This window comes from Chrysochloris asiatica, unplaced genomic scaffold (assembly GCF_000296735.1).
Source record: "Chrysochloris asiatica unplaced genomic scaffold, ChrAsi1.0 scaffold00010, whole genome shotgun sequence".
NCBI lineage: Eukaryota > Metazoa > Chordata > Mammalia > Afrosoricida > Chrysochloridae > Chrysochloris > Chrysochloris asiatica.
In genome coordinates this window covers 18,112,819-18,128,337 of record NW_006408528.1, presented here as the reverse complement: position 1 = coordinate 18,128,337, position 15,519 = coordinate 18,112,819, and the positions used below count along the sequence as shown (strand labels likewise).

At 38.1% G+C, this 15,519-nt stretch overlaps 1 protein-coding gene across 1 annotated transcript; it reads left to right on the top strand.

Annotated features, from left to right (window-relative positions):
- Positions 1-5,175: 5,175 nt before the first annotated feature.
- On the top strand, positions 5,176-15,011 carry STEAP1 (six transmembrane epithelial antigen of the prostate 1). The gene is given in 5 exon segments (XM_006878340.1): positions 5,176-5,294; positions 6,454-6,562; positions 8,413-8,925; positions 11,725-11,889; positions 14,754-15,011. Coding segments are annotated over 5 exon segments (1,164 nt in total).
- Positions 15,012-15,519: the final 508 nt, after the last annotated feature.

The window sequence follows — 15,519 nt, the reverse complement described above, 5'->3', positions numbered from 1 at the left end:
CCAGCCATGCTGGTAAAACAAAACAGAACAGTCACATGAGAAATACGTATGCTTTATTTTTTTAATGGGGAAGAAAGTTAGCAAACTTAGGGTCAAATTCAGAGTTCCTGACTTCTTAACACTGTTTTGCTTCCTGTTGCATTTTCCCCCATGAATCAGTTTTCCTGGAGAATTTAAGTTACATACTTGGTTGAAATGATGAAATTAAACATGTTTTATTTGAGTAATATTTGATTTTCCTGGATTCTGAGAACAAAATTGACTGTGGGCCACATAGTCAACAAGCTCCCTCACAGACAAATGCCCTGGGCTTTTGCTTGGATTTGCTCTTCAGTGTGGCCTCCTAATAGATGAATGGTTGGTATTCTGGTCAATCTGGCTTTCTACCCAGATTCTGTACATAACAGCCTTCATTCAGCAAACTTGCCAACATGCTAGATGCCCCAGGACTAGATCTAGAAGGGAGCCCCCTCACCCTTTTTCTCTGCTGCCTTTCCCATGCCACTGGCTGTACAATTTTATCTTCTCTTAAGATTCATTGCACTACAATGGAGCTCCTTGTTGAAACTCCTGCCTTCCTAGACAGCGAATTGTTTGAGAGCAGGGCCCCCATCCCATTTACTTTGTATTCTCACTGCCTGATATCACTCTTCACAGTATTGCTAATGAGTTAATTTTTAATAAATACAGATTCCCATATATTTTAACATATTTCCCATCATGCAACTCATAGAATTAAAACTGAGAACATTATTTCTTGTGTTTGATTGTAGTAGATGATACTTCTGTTTCTAGTCCAAACTACTCTATGATGTTGTTGGTAAGTGCTGTTGAGCCTGTTTCAACTCATGTTGTTGTTCGGTGCTATCGAGTTCATACTGACTCATAGTAACCCTATGCACAACAGAACAAAACACTGCCCAGTTCTGGGCCAACCTCACAATCGTTGCTACGCTTGAACCCATTGATGCTGCCACTTTGCCAGTCCATCTCACTGGGGGTCTTCCTCTTTTTCTCTGACCCTCCTCCTTACCAAACATGGAGCATAGCAACCCTGCTCCGAAAAGCAGCTAGTAGGTGCCAACCTTGCAGTTAGCAGTCCAGTGCTTATCCTACAGTGCCACATTAAGACGACTTTATTTATAATGTTGGATAAATCAAAACATGACTTGAGGAAACAGACAACAGTTTCCTCTGATGCATGAATAACATCTCAAATTTCTCTTTTTCTCCTTGGTGTTTATCAAAGCATCGGAGTCATAAATACTTGATGATTGCATATGCTTCAGTCAGAACTCCGAAATACCAAGGATGAACACCAACTCTAACTTAAGGGGAAAAAGAGGAAATGTGCTGGTTTGTGTAATTGAGAAACTTGGAACCTGATCTCAGGGATTCTCCAGCCATTCATTGCTATAGCGTCCATTCCATCTCACAGTGATCCTGTAGGACAGAGTCAAACTGCCTCATGGGGTTTCCAAGGCTGTAAATCTTTACAAAAGCAGACTGCCACACCTCTGTCTCCCATAGAGCAGCTGATGAGTTCAAATCACTGACTTTTCAATTAGAAATCAAGCACTTAACCACTGTACCACCAGTTCTCTTTTCAGGGACTCTGAATATTCAAAATATGCCTCCAGGACTCATCTCTTTCTTTCTTCATTTTTTTGGTGGTGGTAGTGGTGTTATGTGTTGTCGAGTTAGTTCCGACTCATAGCGACTCTGTATAGGGTTTCCAAGAAGCAGCGGGTAGGTTTGGACTGCTGACCTGTGGTTGATAGTCCAGTGCTGACTCTACAGTGTCACACCAGACTTCTATATGTTAGCTTTCTTCTCTTCTAATGAAGGCATCTTCCTCCTGACTGTATGGGGAAAGTGAAACAGGACAGACCTCACACCATCCAACTTAATAAAATCTCCAAGCTGTCCCTCTCTCTCTCTCCCACTTCAATATCTAGTTAGTTCAATTTGGGTTGTGTGCCCATCTCTACGCCAATCACGGTGATCAGGGAAATTCTTCCAGCTGCTGTTGAAGGAACCCCAACTAATGACAACCTCATGTGTCAAAGTAGGACTAGCAGTTGTAGTAACTAACTTTTCAGAAGTAGATCATCAGATCTTCCTCCAAAGAGCTTCGGGGTGATTTTAACCTTCAACCTTTCAGTTACTAACTGAGTGAATTAACGTTCCTGTGTATACAGCCAGAGTGCTGCTTGGAAGCCAAGATGGCCAAATATTGTCTCTCATACATTGGACATATTGTCAGGAGGGACCAGTTGCTGGAGAAGGATATCGTGTTTGGCAAAGTGGAGGGTCAGAGAAAAAGAGGAAGACTACCAATGAGATGGATTGGCCAAGTGGCAGCATCGATGGACTCAAGCGTGCCAACAGTAGTGAGGTTGGCCCAGGATCAGGCAATGTTTCATTCTGCTGTGCATAAAGTCGCTACAAGTTGGTACCGACTCAATGGCACCTAACAACAATAACAACAGAGATTAGGTATTACTGCAATTGGCAACCTCCCCAATATATGTGGTATATATGTTGTTGTTGTTGTTAAGTGCCGTCGAGTCGGTTCCGACCCATAGCGACCCTGTACAGGGTTTCCGAGGGTGTAAATCTTTACGGGAGTAGAAAGCCTCATCTTTCTCCCGCGCAGCGGCTGGTAGTTTCGAACCGCTGACCTTAAGGTTCGCAGCCCGATTCGTAGCCACTACGCTACCAGCGCTCCTTATGTGGTATATATAAGAGGGTGTTTTAGTTATCTAACACAGCTATAACAGAAATACCACAAGTGAATGGCTTTAACAACCAGAAATTTATTCACTCACAGACTAGGAGGCTAGAAATCCAAATCCAGACTGCCAACTCTAGGGGAAGGCTTTCTCTTCCTTGTCTCTGTAGGCCCAGTATTCTGTGGAGATCTCCATACATCTCATTATCAATCTTCTCCTGAATCTAGGAGTTTCAGAATGTAGGGTCCCCAAGTCCAAAGGACATACTCCACTCCTGCCTCTTCTAATTTAGTGGTAGTTGTTGTTGTTAAGTGCCATCAAGTCGATTCCAAACCATTGTGACCCTGTACAGGGTTTCCAAGGAGCAACTGGTGAGCTTGAACCACCAACCATGCAGTCCAAACGACTGCAGTCTGACGCATTAGCCCACAGCACCACACCAGGACGCCCTCTAATCTAAGCTCATTTCTTTCTCCTTTCATATCTTGAAAGAAATGGACTCGAGATACAGCCTAATTCTATAGATTCTACCTGACTTCATTAACATCATAGAAGTGAGGATTTGCAACATAGGATAATTACATCAGATCAGGGTTTGTCATGTCAAATCACCTCATGGGGTGTCACAGCCTGGATGAATCAGATGAGGCTTCCTGGTGTGGTCCTGCCCTCCAAGAACTGGTAGATCGCAGGCACAATGCCCACATGAAGGAGCCAGAGAAACAGGTTTAAGGAAGCAAAGAAATTTAAGGAAGCATAGATGTTCTTGCAGAGAGGAGAACAGGCTTTTCCCTGCAGGACTACCCCTCCAGAGTGAGGAACGCACCAAGTGAGTTCCTGGTTTCACTTTTTATGCTGTTTTTCTCCATGGCAGGCTCTTGGTTTCCTGATTCCTGCATTCTCTTATTATAATTTAGGGCTCATATTTGGTCATTTCTTCCCAAGCCTGTTATACTTCTTTCCTATTACATCAGTCTGTTATAATTATATTCCTGAGCTAACCATATGCTGATTTTTTTTCGTGGTATCATGATGAGTTCCTTGATCACATCATATCAGTCTTACTCTTCTCAGTACGTGCCTGATTTTGGTAAAAGCCCTCTTTTCTATCTTTCCTTTTACTAGACTCTCGCAACAAGTCAGGTGGTTCCTTTGTGGTTGATGTGGTTAGCCCCTTTTCTCTGTTTTCGCTGCCTAATAATCCCATCAGGGGGATTACACATCTTAACTGTCAAACCCCTGAGAATCTGGACCCAGCCAAGTTGTTATAAAACCTTAACTATCACAGAGGGGGTGCATTTCCCCAAATTGGTCAACTTCATTAAGAAGTGGGTAAAGAATGTAGGCAGACCAAAACAATAAATATTCTCAGCCTGAATGCTCTGAAATTTCAAATTAAATAGCATCTAGAAAATGTTCTAGGAGAACCTCAACAAAAGAAAATGTTGGCATTTTGTGAAGATCAAACTTTTAAAGCTTGGATAATGTTTTATGATGTTAAACCTACTCCTGGAGACAACTTTCAATTAGTAAAGTTATCACAAGTGGTCTAAAACTCAGAAACACCCGGGACATTTTATGTCAGTCAAGTTTCTGGATATCCAATCTGTTTTTCTTACTGATTTTGTAAATTACTGATTGGAGATATATTCCTTAGGAAATGTATTTAGAATTAATAAAAACAGTGGACAATATTGTGACACTGTATGTTTCCCTTCCATAAAATATGTTATACTGAGCCTAGATAAGGATCTGTGATAGGTGTGAAGGAAAGGATTCCTTTATTGAATAAGAAATTTAATAATATTATTTTCCTTAAGGTTGACCAAGAGAGTGGACATTTCAATGATTAAGCACAGCTCAACAGCCTCACTAGAAATACACTAGAAGTTCATGTCTTAAACAGCAGAGACCACTTCATTTCTCAGTGGGAAAATAGCATTCTGAAAATACAACCTTTCTGTCTTTTATGCCGTTGTCAGAGTTACTAATAGTGACTGCTTTGTTGTCTATAACTAAGAATACATTTCCCCTTAAAAAATCAATTGTCTCAGATTTGAATGTCACAACAAAAACCTATTAAACACTAAACTTCCTGAAGTATAATATTCTATCCACTACCTCCAACTTCTATTGATAGTAATGTTACTTTTAAAACAATTCTTAATTCTTGAAGTGTAGTGAATTAATATAACTTTCCAGGCCATAGTGTTTGTAACGCTCACCAAACAATTGGATGAGACTGCAAACTGGGTAATTTCCTTTTTTCATGATGAGTCTGACTAAGAGGAGGTGAGGAAAGATGCTGATATAATTATATGATTCAGTTGTGAGTGATTATTTATAGGGTCAATTGTGATTGTAAAAACTTGGAAATCTAATGAGGGGATTGGTCAGATATACCATCCTACTGAATATAAAATGAACCATCTCAGAGTCAATGATAGGATATTTCACTACCCTCAAGGAAGAAGAGCCAAGAGTGGACAGCATTTCCCAGCACTTAATTAGCGAAGCTAAATTTGCTCATCCACTGTGCTCAAGTCATGCACTTTCAGGGTGAGACTTATGGCAGAGTGGAGGGCCCTTTGGGAATTTATTAGCAGTGATAAAAGAGCTTTGTCATATTGGCCAAGCAAGACAGAGACCAGATCAAAGGGCTGAGGGCCAGAGAGTAGGCCTTCTTGTGGGAATGGCAGAGAAGAAGCCGTCCTGACTGTATTCTGAACATTTCTCACCCTGAACTGTATGTAGCCTGTTAACGTCCCTAATAACCCACAACATTGTGAGTATTCCCTGTGAATTCTGTATGGTCATTGCAATGAATTATTTAAGAACTCAGCAGAAACGAAAGTGCTATGGGAGGGATGGTTGGTTTCAGAACTGGCAAATAAGGCTGGAAGGTGGAGGTATGTCTGATCTCTGCCTCATAGGAATTGGCTTTGGGCTGATGCTGACGGTGATTCTTCTCCATCCTTGTAAACCAGAAGAGGTCACACACCATCCCCACACAATTTTACAGGATTCACCTTACCAATACCATCTGTTTTGGTCATTGTCCAGAAACTCAAAATGCATTTTCCCATAAAAGTCGATTATTGTTTCAGATTTGAGTGTCACTACAAAAATCTACTAAGCACTTCCTAAAATATAATATATCAACTATCTCCATTGATAAGGAGCCCTGGTAGCATAGTGGTTATGAGTCAGGCTGCTAACCTCAAGGTCAGCAGTTCAAAACTACCAGCTGTTCATGGGACAAAGATGAGGCTTTCTGCTCCTATAAACCTTGGAAACCCTGTACAGGGTCTCTATAAGTCAGAACCAATTCCTCAGCACTCCACCGCCACCGCCTCTATTGATAACAGTCTTACTCTAAAAAAAATTCATTTTTAATTCTAACTACCTTTGAGAGAGTTTGTTTTTCTCTTGAGTAGCACCTAAATTCTAAAACAAAAAGCAAGTCCTTCACATTGAATTTCATACAGACATCTAATTCATTTGTTGCTCAGATTGTTCAACAAGTAATAGTTGTTTTTGATATGAGGACACTGATCTGAGACTCTTAATGAATAATATGAGATCAAACGGGTAAATAAAGCACTATATTATAGTTATATTTTATCTGTCATTCTATTCTTTAAATGAATAAATTTTCTTGTGTCATCAAATGTTAATATAAATAGAATAGACTTGAAGATTTTTTTTTATTTTTAAGGGTAACTGAAGCCAAATTATTTGCAGAATTAATAGAGAGCAGAAGAGACCTCGAAAACCAAGAAGAACTTTAGAAAATGAAGTTTAAGAGAAATCTAGAAGATGATTTGGTAAAATAATCATAATTAATCATTAAAATCTATAAACATAAGTCAAATGTCATTTATATCTTCTAAAGTTCTAACAGTAACTTTGCCCCTAGTGTTCTGGTTCTGTACTATGCTTCCTGTCAGTGATACTGTGATGGGTGAGGGGTGGGGTGGCATATGAGGGAAATGGTATTGGTCTCTGACAGCCAACCATTTAGCTGAAGGACCCTGAATAAGTCACAGGAATCCAGTGTCTTAGTTATAGCTAACCCACAGCACCACACCAGGACTCCAAATATAAAACTATATTTAGTAGAAATTACCTACCTATATTTAAGTGATGACTATTATTTTGGAGTCCTGGCATGGTGTTGTGGGTTAATGCACTGGACTGCAAACTCAGTTTGAACTTCAAGGTCAGCAGTTCAAGCTCACCAGCCGCTCCTCAGAAACCCTATACATGGTTGCTATGGATCAGAAACAACTTGACGGTACTTAACAAAAACAACAATTATGATGGGGGGTAGGGAGTAGTAAGGAGTGAGGATTAGGGTTGGGACTAATAGCTATTTTTAGGGTTATAGTAGGTTTATTTTTATTCATTTATTTTTATTCTTGAAATCTATGTGATTTGCTCCTCATCTGGAAGTTCTGTAACTACATTATTCCCTCTTTTTACTTCATGGGATTTTTTTGTTATTGTTGTTGCAACTGTACCTTTGGTTGTCTATTTTCAGTCTTGTAGGTCTGTTTTTCTTTGAATACTTCATATCTGGGTTGAGTTTTGTGTTATTGTCATGTTTGTTAGTCTCAGGGTTTTGGCTGCTGTTACAGGTTCTCTTTCCAAAGAAAATCCCTTTAGTATTTGTGTAAGATTGGTTTTGTTTTTACGAATTCTTTTCATTTCTGTGTATCTGAAAATGACCTAAATTCACCATCATATTTGCTAGACAAATGTTCTGGATATATGACTATTAGTTGGTGTCTTTTTTTTTTTTTCTTCAGAGTTTTATATATGCCATTCCACTGTCTTCTTGCCTATATGGTTTCTGCTGAGAAATCAGAGCTTAGTCTTTTTAGTTCTCCTTGTAGGTAACTTTTTTGATTTTCATATATTGTTCCTAATCCTTTAAACTTAATTAAGAAGAATTCACTTTTAAAAGAATTGTCCAGTAAAAAATATAAGCACCACTGCCCCAACCTACAAGTTTTATTTTTTACAAGGTTTAATGAAATTTTTTTTTTTTTTTAACATTTTTAAGGGGATAAGTTATTCATACCACAGATGGATTTATTTAGTTGAACAGTGATTCTTCGATTTGCTTCAGGGTTTCAAGCTGACTCATTCTAGTTCAACCTCAGATATACTAAAACAGGATCTACATTTTAACAAGATTCCCAGGGAATTCTTATAGATCCCTAAGTCTTGTTAAAATGTAGATTCTATAATGATTCAATGTATCTGAAGTAGAAATGCATACTCTAGCAGGGAGTCTAACTGGAATGAAATTGTTTGAAACCCTGATTTACTTGATGATCTCTTGGTAAATTACCATGACACCAATGGGGGGGGGGGGGGAAGCCAAATCACACAAGTTCCTAGTTGTCTTATTATCTTTTATGTCTTCAAGACTCTAAGCTTTATAGAGGTATATGAAGTACATATGTGTTTCGTCTTAAACAGAATAACAAAAATTTATGGACACCCCAATGTAGCTAAGTGTATTCCATATTCAGCTAACCACTACCCAAAAAGAGGTCCCAAATGCCTGGTTTCACAGATACACAATGATAGAACAATAAGTAATCTAAAAGAAACTCCACTATTTTGTTCAATTTTATTTAAGATGTTTCTTTTCTTTCCATTGTAGACTAAGGCCTCCGGAGAGACCAGCATGCTGAAAAGACCTGTGCTTTTACATTTGGACCAAACAACCCATTTTGATGAATTTGATTGTCCCTCAGAGTTTCAACAAAAACAGAAACTCTTTCCAAAATGGCGTTTGCCAATTAAAATTGCCGCTTTTATATCATCTCTTACTTTTCTTTACACTTTTTTGAGGGAAATAGTTCATCCCTTTGTAACTTTCCATAAACAGTATTTTTATAAAATTCCCATCCTGGTCATCAACAAAGTTTTGCCAATGGTTTCTATCACGCTTTTAGCACTGGTTTATTTACCAGGTGTGATAGCATCAGTTGTACAACTTCGTAATGGAACCAAGTATAAGAAATTTCCACATTGGTTGGATAAGTGGATGTTGACAAGAAAGCAATTTGGACTTCTCAGCTTCTTTTTTGCTATTCTGCATGCAGTTTATAGTTTGTCCTATCCAATGAGGCGATCCTACAGATACAAGTTGCTAAACTGGGCCTACGAACAGGTAGGAAGAGGATGTTGATCATTTTATCAAAAAGTCTGTGTCACCTAATAATCGACCTTTTCTACTTTAATATCACTATATGGTAGAAATTACATAACTACACCTAATAGGTACAATACCAGACCCTTGTCAAAACCTGTGTTGAGACTAGGATGCCCTTTATCACCACCACTCCTATTCAATATTGTGCTGGAAGTTTTAGCCAGAGCTGTATGGCATGATAGAGAAATTAAAGGCATCCAAATCGGCAAAAAGGAAGTAAAACTCTCCTTATTTGCAGATGATATGGTCCTATACATAGAAAACCCCAAAGACTCAGTAAAAAAAAAAACTACTAGACCTCATCAAAAGATTCAGCAAAGTGGCAGGGTATAAGATCAACATGCAAAAATCAGTTGGATTTCTCTATAGCAACAATGATAGCACTGAAAAAGACATTAGGAAAGCAATACCATTTAGAATAGCTGCACAAAGGATGAAATATTTAGAAATAAATGTAACCAGAGAAAAAAAGGACTTATACAAAAAAATTACAAAACACTACTACAAGAAACCAAAAGAGACCTTTACAGAAGTGGAAGAACATACCTGTGTTCATGGATAAGAAGGCTCACCATTGTGAAAATGTCAGTACTGCCCAAAGCAATTTACACATACAATGCAATCCCAATCCAGATTCCAACAACTTTCTTCAAAGAGATGGAAATGACAATTACTAACTTTATATGGAAAAGAAAGAGACTCAGGAAAGCAAAGCACTGCTTAAAAAGAAGAACAAGGTTGGAGGTCTCTCACTCCCAAATTTCAAATTTTACTACATGGCTACAGTGGTCAAAACAGCCTGGTACTGGTACAACGAAAGATACATTGATCAATGGAACAGAATCGAGAATCCAGAAATTAACCCATCCACATACAGCGAAATGATTTTCAATAAAGTGCCTAGGCATATTGCATGGGGAGGAGATAGTCTCTTTAACAGATGGTGCTGGCAGAACTGGAAAGTGAGATGTAAAAGACTAAAACAACCTTTGCCTCAAGCCCTATACAAAAATGAACTCAAAAATAGATTAAAGATCTAAATGTGAACCCAAAATTATGAAGGTCATCAGTGAAAAAATAGGGACAAATGTGAGGGCGCTAATTCAGGGCATATACAGACTACCAAACATTTTGAAAATTACACAAACAAAAATAGACAAAATAGATGAGTGGGACATACTAAAAATTAAAAACTTATGTGCATCAAAAGACTTCACCAAAAGAGTAAAAAGGGAACCCACAGAATGGGAAAAAATCTTTTGCAATGACACATCAGATAAGGGACTCATTTCTAAAATATACACGAAATTATAACACCTCTACAAGAAAAAGACAAATAACCCAATTAAAAAATGGGCACAGGACATGAACAGATACTCCACCAAGGAGGAGATCCAGGCAGCCAACAAACATATGAAGAAGTGTTCATAATCACTAGCCATCAGAGAAATGCAAATCAAAACAACAATGAAATATCATCTCACACCAGCAATAACAGCAAACATCAAAAAAGCAGAGGAGAAGAAATGCTGGTAAGGATGCGGAAAGACTGGGACCCTCCTACATTGTTGGTGGGACTGCAAACTGGTCCAACCACTCTGGAAAGCAATATGGCGCTTCCTCAGAAGGTTGGAAATAGAAATACTGTGTGACCCAGCAATTCCTCTACTTGGTATTTACCCACAAGAAATACGACCATAACATAAGTAGATATATACACACCAATGTTCATAGCAGCACTATTTACAATAGCAAAAAAGTGGAGACAACCAAAATGCCCATCAATTGAAGAATGGATAAACAAACTGTGGTTTATACACACAATGAAATACTACGCTACCTTGAAGAACAACAAGGAAGCTGCAAGCCATCACATAACATGGATGAACCTTGAGGACATTATACTGAGTGAAATTAGTCAGTCACAAAAGGAGAAATACTGCATAGGACCACTACTGTTAAAGACTAAGAAAAATAAACCATCCAAAAAGCCGTGGGGGGTGGGGGAGGATCTAAATATAGAAGTGCTGGTCACTGGTATGTATGTGATGAGAGGTGGGGAGGGAATAGACACAGGAGAGCCTGGGAGGGAGCGGGGAAGGGAAAAAAAAAAAAAAAAAACCTGTGTTGAGAAAGCAATCTTCATTTAAAATTTTATTATAATATTACAACTCTTCATTAGGACTTGGTTAGACAGTTTTCCATGGAAGAATTATTTTTAAGCTGAAAATAATAACAACTCTAACAACAAAAACAAATGTTTTGTTCATACTCTGGGCTATATTTCTGCTGCACTCACAAGATTCCTTTTTAATGATATTCATACTTGTTTCCTGCTTCTTTACAACACATGTTTGTGCCACGTAAACCTTTCAATAATCATTATATTAACTAATAAAAACAGATTGTATAAATGTTGCATTCAAGGAAAGAGAGTGACGGTTTCTGTGTCATTTCTTTTAGAGGAATGAAAAATGAACACCATCAATTTGTGGTTGTTGTTGTTATGTGCCGTTGAGTCGGTTCCGACCCATAGCGACCCTGTACAGGGTTTCCGTGGAGCAGCTGGTGAGTTTGAACTGCAGACCTTGCAGTTCAAATGGCTTTGCAGTCTGGTACATTAACCCACAATCTATGGAGGCCCCAAGTTATCAAGACTTCCATAGTAGACAGAAGTCATGTAGAAGGAAGTAAGGTGATTAAAGTACAAGAAATTTGTATTTTGCATTGCTCTTTTCTTTTTTCACTCTCTGGTAGGTCCAACAAAATAAAGACGATGCCTGGATTGAACATGATGTTTGGAGAATGGAAATTTATGTGTCTCTAGGAATTGTGGGACTTGCGATCCTGGCTCTGTTGGCTGTGACATCTATACCGTCAGTGAGCGACTCTTTGACATGGAGAGAATTTCACTATATTCAGGTAAACAGTAAACAAAACTACTCTGGTTTTGCAAAAGAAATAATTCTTTCTGTGTTTATAGTATCACTAGTATATTAACTTTACCCCATAAAAAATAAATGCCCTCCAGTAGCAAAAATTATACCTTTGTTCCAATTAATAATATTGTCTCCTATATTTTTCCCTTTGGCTTTTAGATAGGAAAAGGGTTTTCTAGACATAAATAAAAGGTAGTTTATTATCATACAACATTCTTTTTAACATTTAAAGTTCGTTAGTTTTTTTGTTCAATTCATTACTCACCTAAGTAACTACAAATATACTTTAGGTACCCCGTATCCATGGCTTGTTAGTGCACAGAAAATACAAATATTCTTCTACCTATTCCCTGATTTTACTGTTTCTAAGTTACACAGCTTTGTACTATCCAGAAAAGTTATCTTGTCTTGAAATATAGAGCTTTATTAACCAAAGAAATTCTAATACCTAATTTAAAGGCTTCTTTTTCTGAATTGCCTTTCATGTAACTTATTCATTTGAAGTTTCTAACTATTCTTAGAATTCAAAAGCTAGCTCTGATTTATTGACATTAACTATTTTGTGGTAGATTACAACTCTAGTAGCATAGTGGTTATGAATCGGGCTGTGAACCGCAAGGTCAGCAGTTCAAAACTACCAGCTGTTCTGCGGGAGAAAGATGAGGCGTTCTGCTCCCGTAAAGATTTACAGCCTCAGAAACCCTGTACAGGGTCGCTATGAGTCAGAACCGGCTCCACGGCACATAACAACAACAACACCCTAAAGAGAACAAATTGCCAGAAGTTGAAAGGTAATCCCTGCCTGACAAGATTCAAAGAACTAAATTTAATTCTGTTACAAGCGCTGCCAAGATTTTTTAAATTACATAGTTTTAGCTTTCATGAGTAGACATCTTTAGAATTCTCACCAAGTCAGACATTCCTTCTCCCTTATCCTTTCTACATGCCCACACATATACTCCAACAGGTACTATATCAGAGCATCTGCTTAGGCTGAAAAGTATATCTCCATGTGAATTGGTTAATGTGCTGGACTGCAAAGTTGGTTTGAGCTGCAAGGTCAGTAGTTCAAGCTCACCAACTGCTCCTCGGAAACCCTTTACAGGGTCACTATGGGTCAACCAACTCAACTTACAATAACCTTAGAGATGATCTGTACCATGCTCTTAAAGCACAATATTTTCATATATTTTAGATTTACCCTGATCTTTGTTCTTTATTAAATGGCTTTCTTCTTACATAGCTCCTCCTGTCATACGTATACCAAGCACTACTTTCAGACTTAAAGAGGGATTCAAGTAATGCATCTTGACAACTAAGGCCATTCCACTCTGTTGTTAAGTGCTGTGGAGTCAGTTCCAACTCATAGCAATGCTGTATAGGGTTTCTGAGAAATGACTGGTAAGTTTGAAGTAGTCTGACAGCCTTGCAGTTAGTAGTCCAGTGCTTATCCTACAATACCAAACCATGACACTATGAGCTAATAATACATATGCAACATGCCTTTGGTAAAATTAATACACAACCAAACACATTTAGGATCCATGGATTCATTTCTGAAAATATAAATTGAATTATTTGATTATATTCATTAGGGTTTAAGAGTTGTTGTTGTTGTTGTTAAGTGCCGTCGAGTCGGTTCCGACCCATAGCGACCCTGTACAGGGTTTCCGAGGGTGTAAATCCTTACGGGAGTAGAAAGCCTCATCTTTCTCCCACGGAGCAGCTGGTAGTTTCGAACCGTTGACCTTGAGGTTAGCAGCCTGATTCGTAACCACTACACTACCAGAGCTCCTTAGGGTTTAAGAGTACTGTTAAATAATTGTGAGGTGGAGTTACTCAACAGATTAATGGCCATTTCCAGTAGTGAATAGAAGTCAAAAGTTATCTCGAAGACCTGTATATTACTTTGGCAGGATGCCAAATGAACAACCATTTACCTGTGAAGTACCAGGCATCTCAGTGCAAGCTGAAATTTTTCTTCACACCTCCAGATTTCTTTACTTTGTTCAAACAATAAAATGTTTTTTGATATTTTTCTTTCCCCATTTTATCAAGATGTTTGACTTTTTCAAACATAAACCAAGATCATTTAACTCAGTATTTGTTTACCACAATGAGTCCGTTACTGTAGCTGCCTTCAGGTTGATAAAGACCAATGAAGCCAAACTGATTTTTGTGGTGATCTTTAATCAATTCACCAATACTTACTGAGCGCCTAAAATGTTGATTCTGCAAGGAATCTATGATGAGTTGATAGACAGAATTAAGGCAAATGCACAAGGCACACAGCACCATAAGATGAATGTCATGAGAGAGATAAGCAAAGTGGTGGACCAGGAGAGGACAAGTTTGTCATTAGCTGAGACTGGAAGGAGGAAAGTTAAGAATCCTCCAGTTTAGATCCTCTGGAGACAAAGACATCACCCAAAAATTAAGGGATGACGTGGGGACGTGTAAAAAGAGTATCGTTTCAACGATTATATTTTCCTAAGTTTTTTGTGTACATCAAAGACAAACAAACAAACAAAAAACAGAGGGAATAGAAGCAACTACTGTTAACCAATGCATGGAGGGGATTGTAATCATTACAATGAAACAAAATACGGTAGATTGAGTACAAAACCAATGTTCTCCCATGTAAACTATCACTCAATTCACAATAAAACCTTTAAAAAAAATAAAAAAGGAGTATAAAGAACAGTGTGATAGGAAAGCACTCACAGATGAATGAAAGGATTTCCAAACAACAGAACAGATCCAGAGGAGAGAGTATGAAAGAAACTCCTACCGAACCATTCTTCATCAAAGTAACCTTTTCTCTTTCTCTTTTTTGTTCTTTTTCAGAGCAAGTTAGGAATGGTTTCCCTTCTGCTGGGCACAATACATGCATTGATTTTTGCCTGGAATAAATGGGTAGACATAAAGCAATTTGTGTGGTATACACCTCCAACTTTTATGATAGCAGTTATCCTTCCGATGATTGTCCTGATATGTAAAACCATACTACTACTGCCGTGTTTGAGGAAGAAGATACTCAAGATTAGACATGGCTGGGAAGATGTCACCAAAACTGATAAAACTGATATATCTTCCCACTTGTAGAATTATTACTTTTACACATTTTGTTCAATATTGGTATATTTTATCATAAAACATTCCAAAATGTGTTTGTTTAATAAAATGACCATTCCAGGCTCTTAATTGTCTCTTTATGGTAATGAATATATATGTATTTCCTTGAAGATTTGATTCAAAGCACCCCCAAAAAGAATATTAATCTTTAGCACGTTCTTTCAGTAAAGCTGAACAATCACAATCGTAAATAATCACAGAATGAAACAATCCCATCTGCTGTTAGAATGAATGGCTTAATCAATAAAAGGCCTTGAAATACCAGTCCTTGCTACCCGTTACACAAATATCTGAATCCACCTTTCTAGTATATTAAGTATTGATTGCTTTTGAAAAAAAAAATAGTGTCTACACAAGTAAAGTAAGGAGCTCTGGTAGCGTAGTGGTTACAAATCGGGCTGCTAACCTCAGGGTCAGCAATTTGAAACTACCAGCTGTTCCATGGGAGAAAGATGAGGCTTTCTGCTCCCATAAAGAT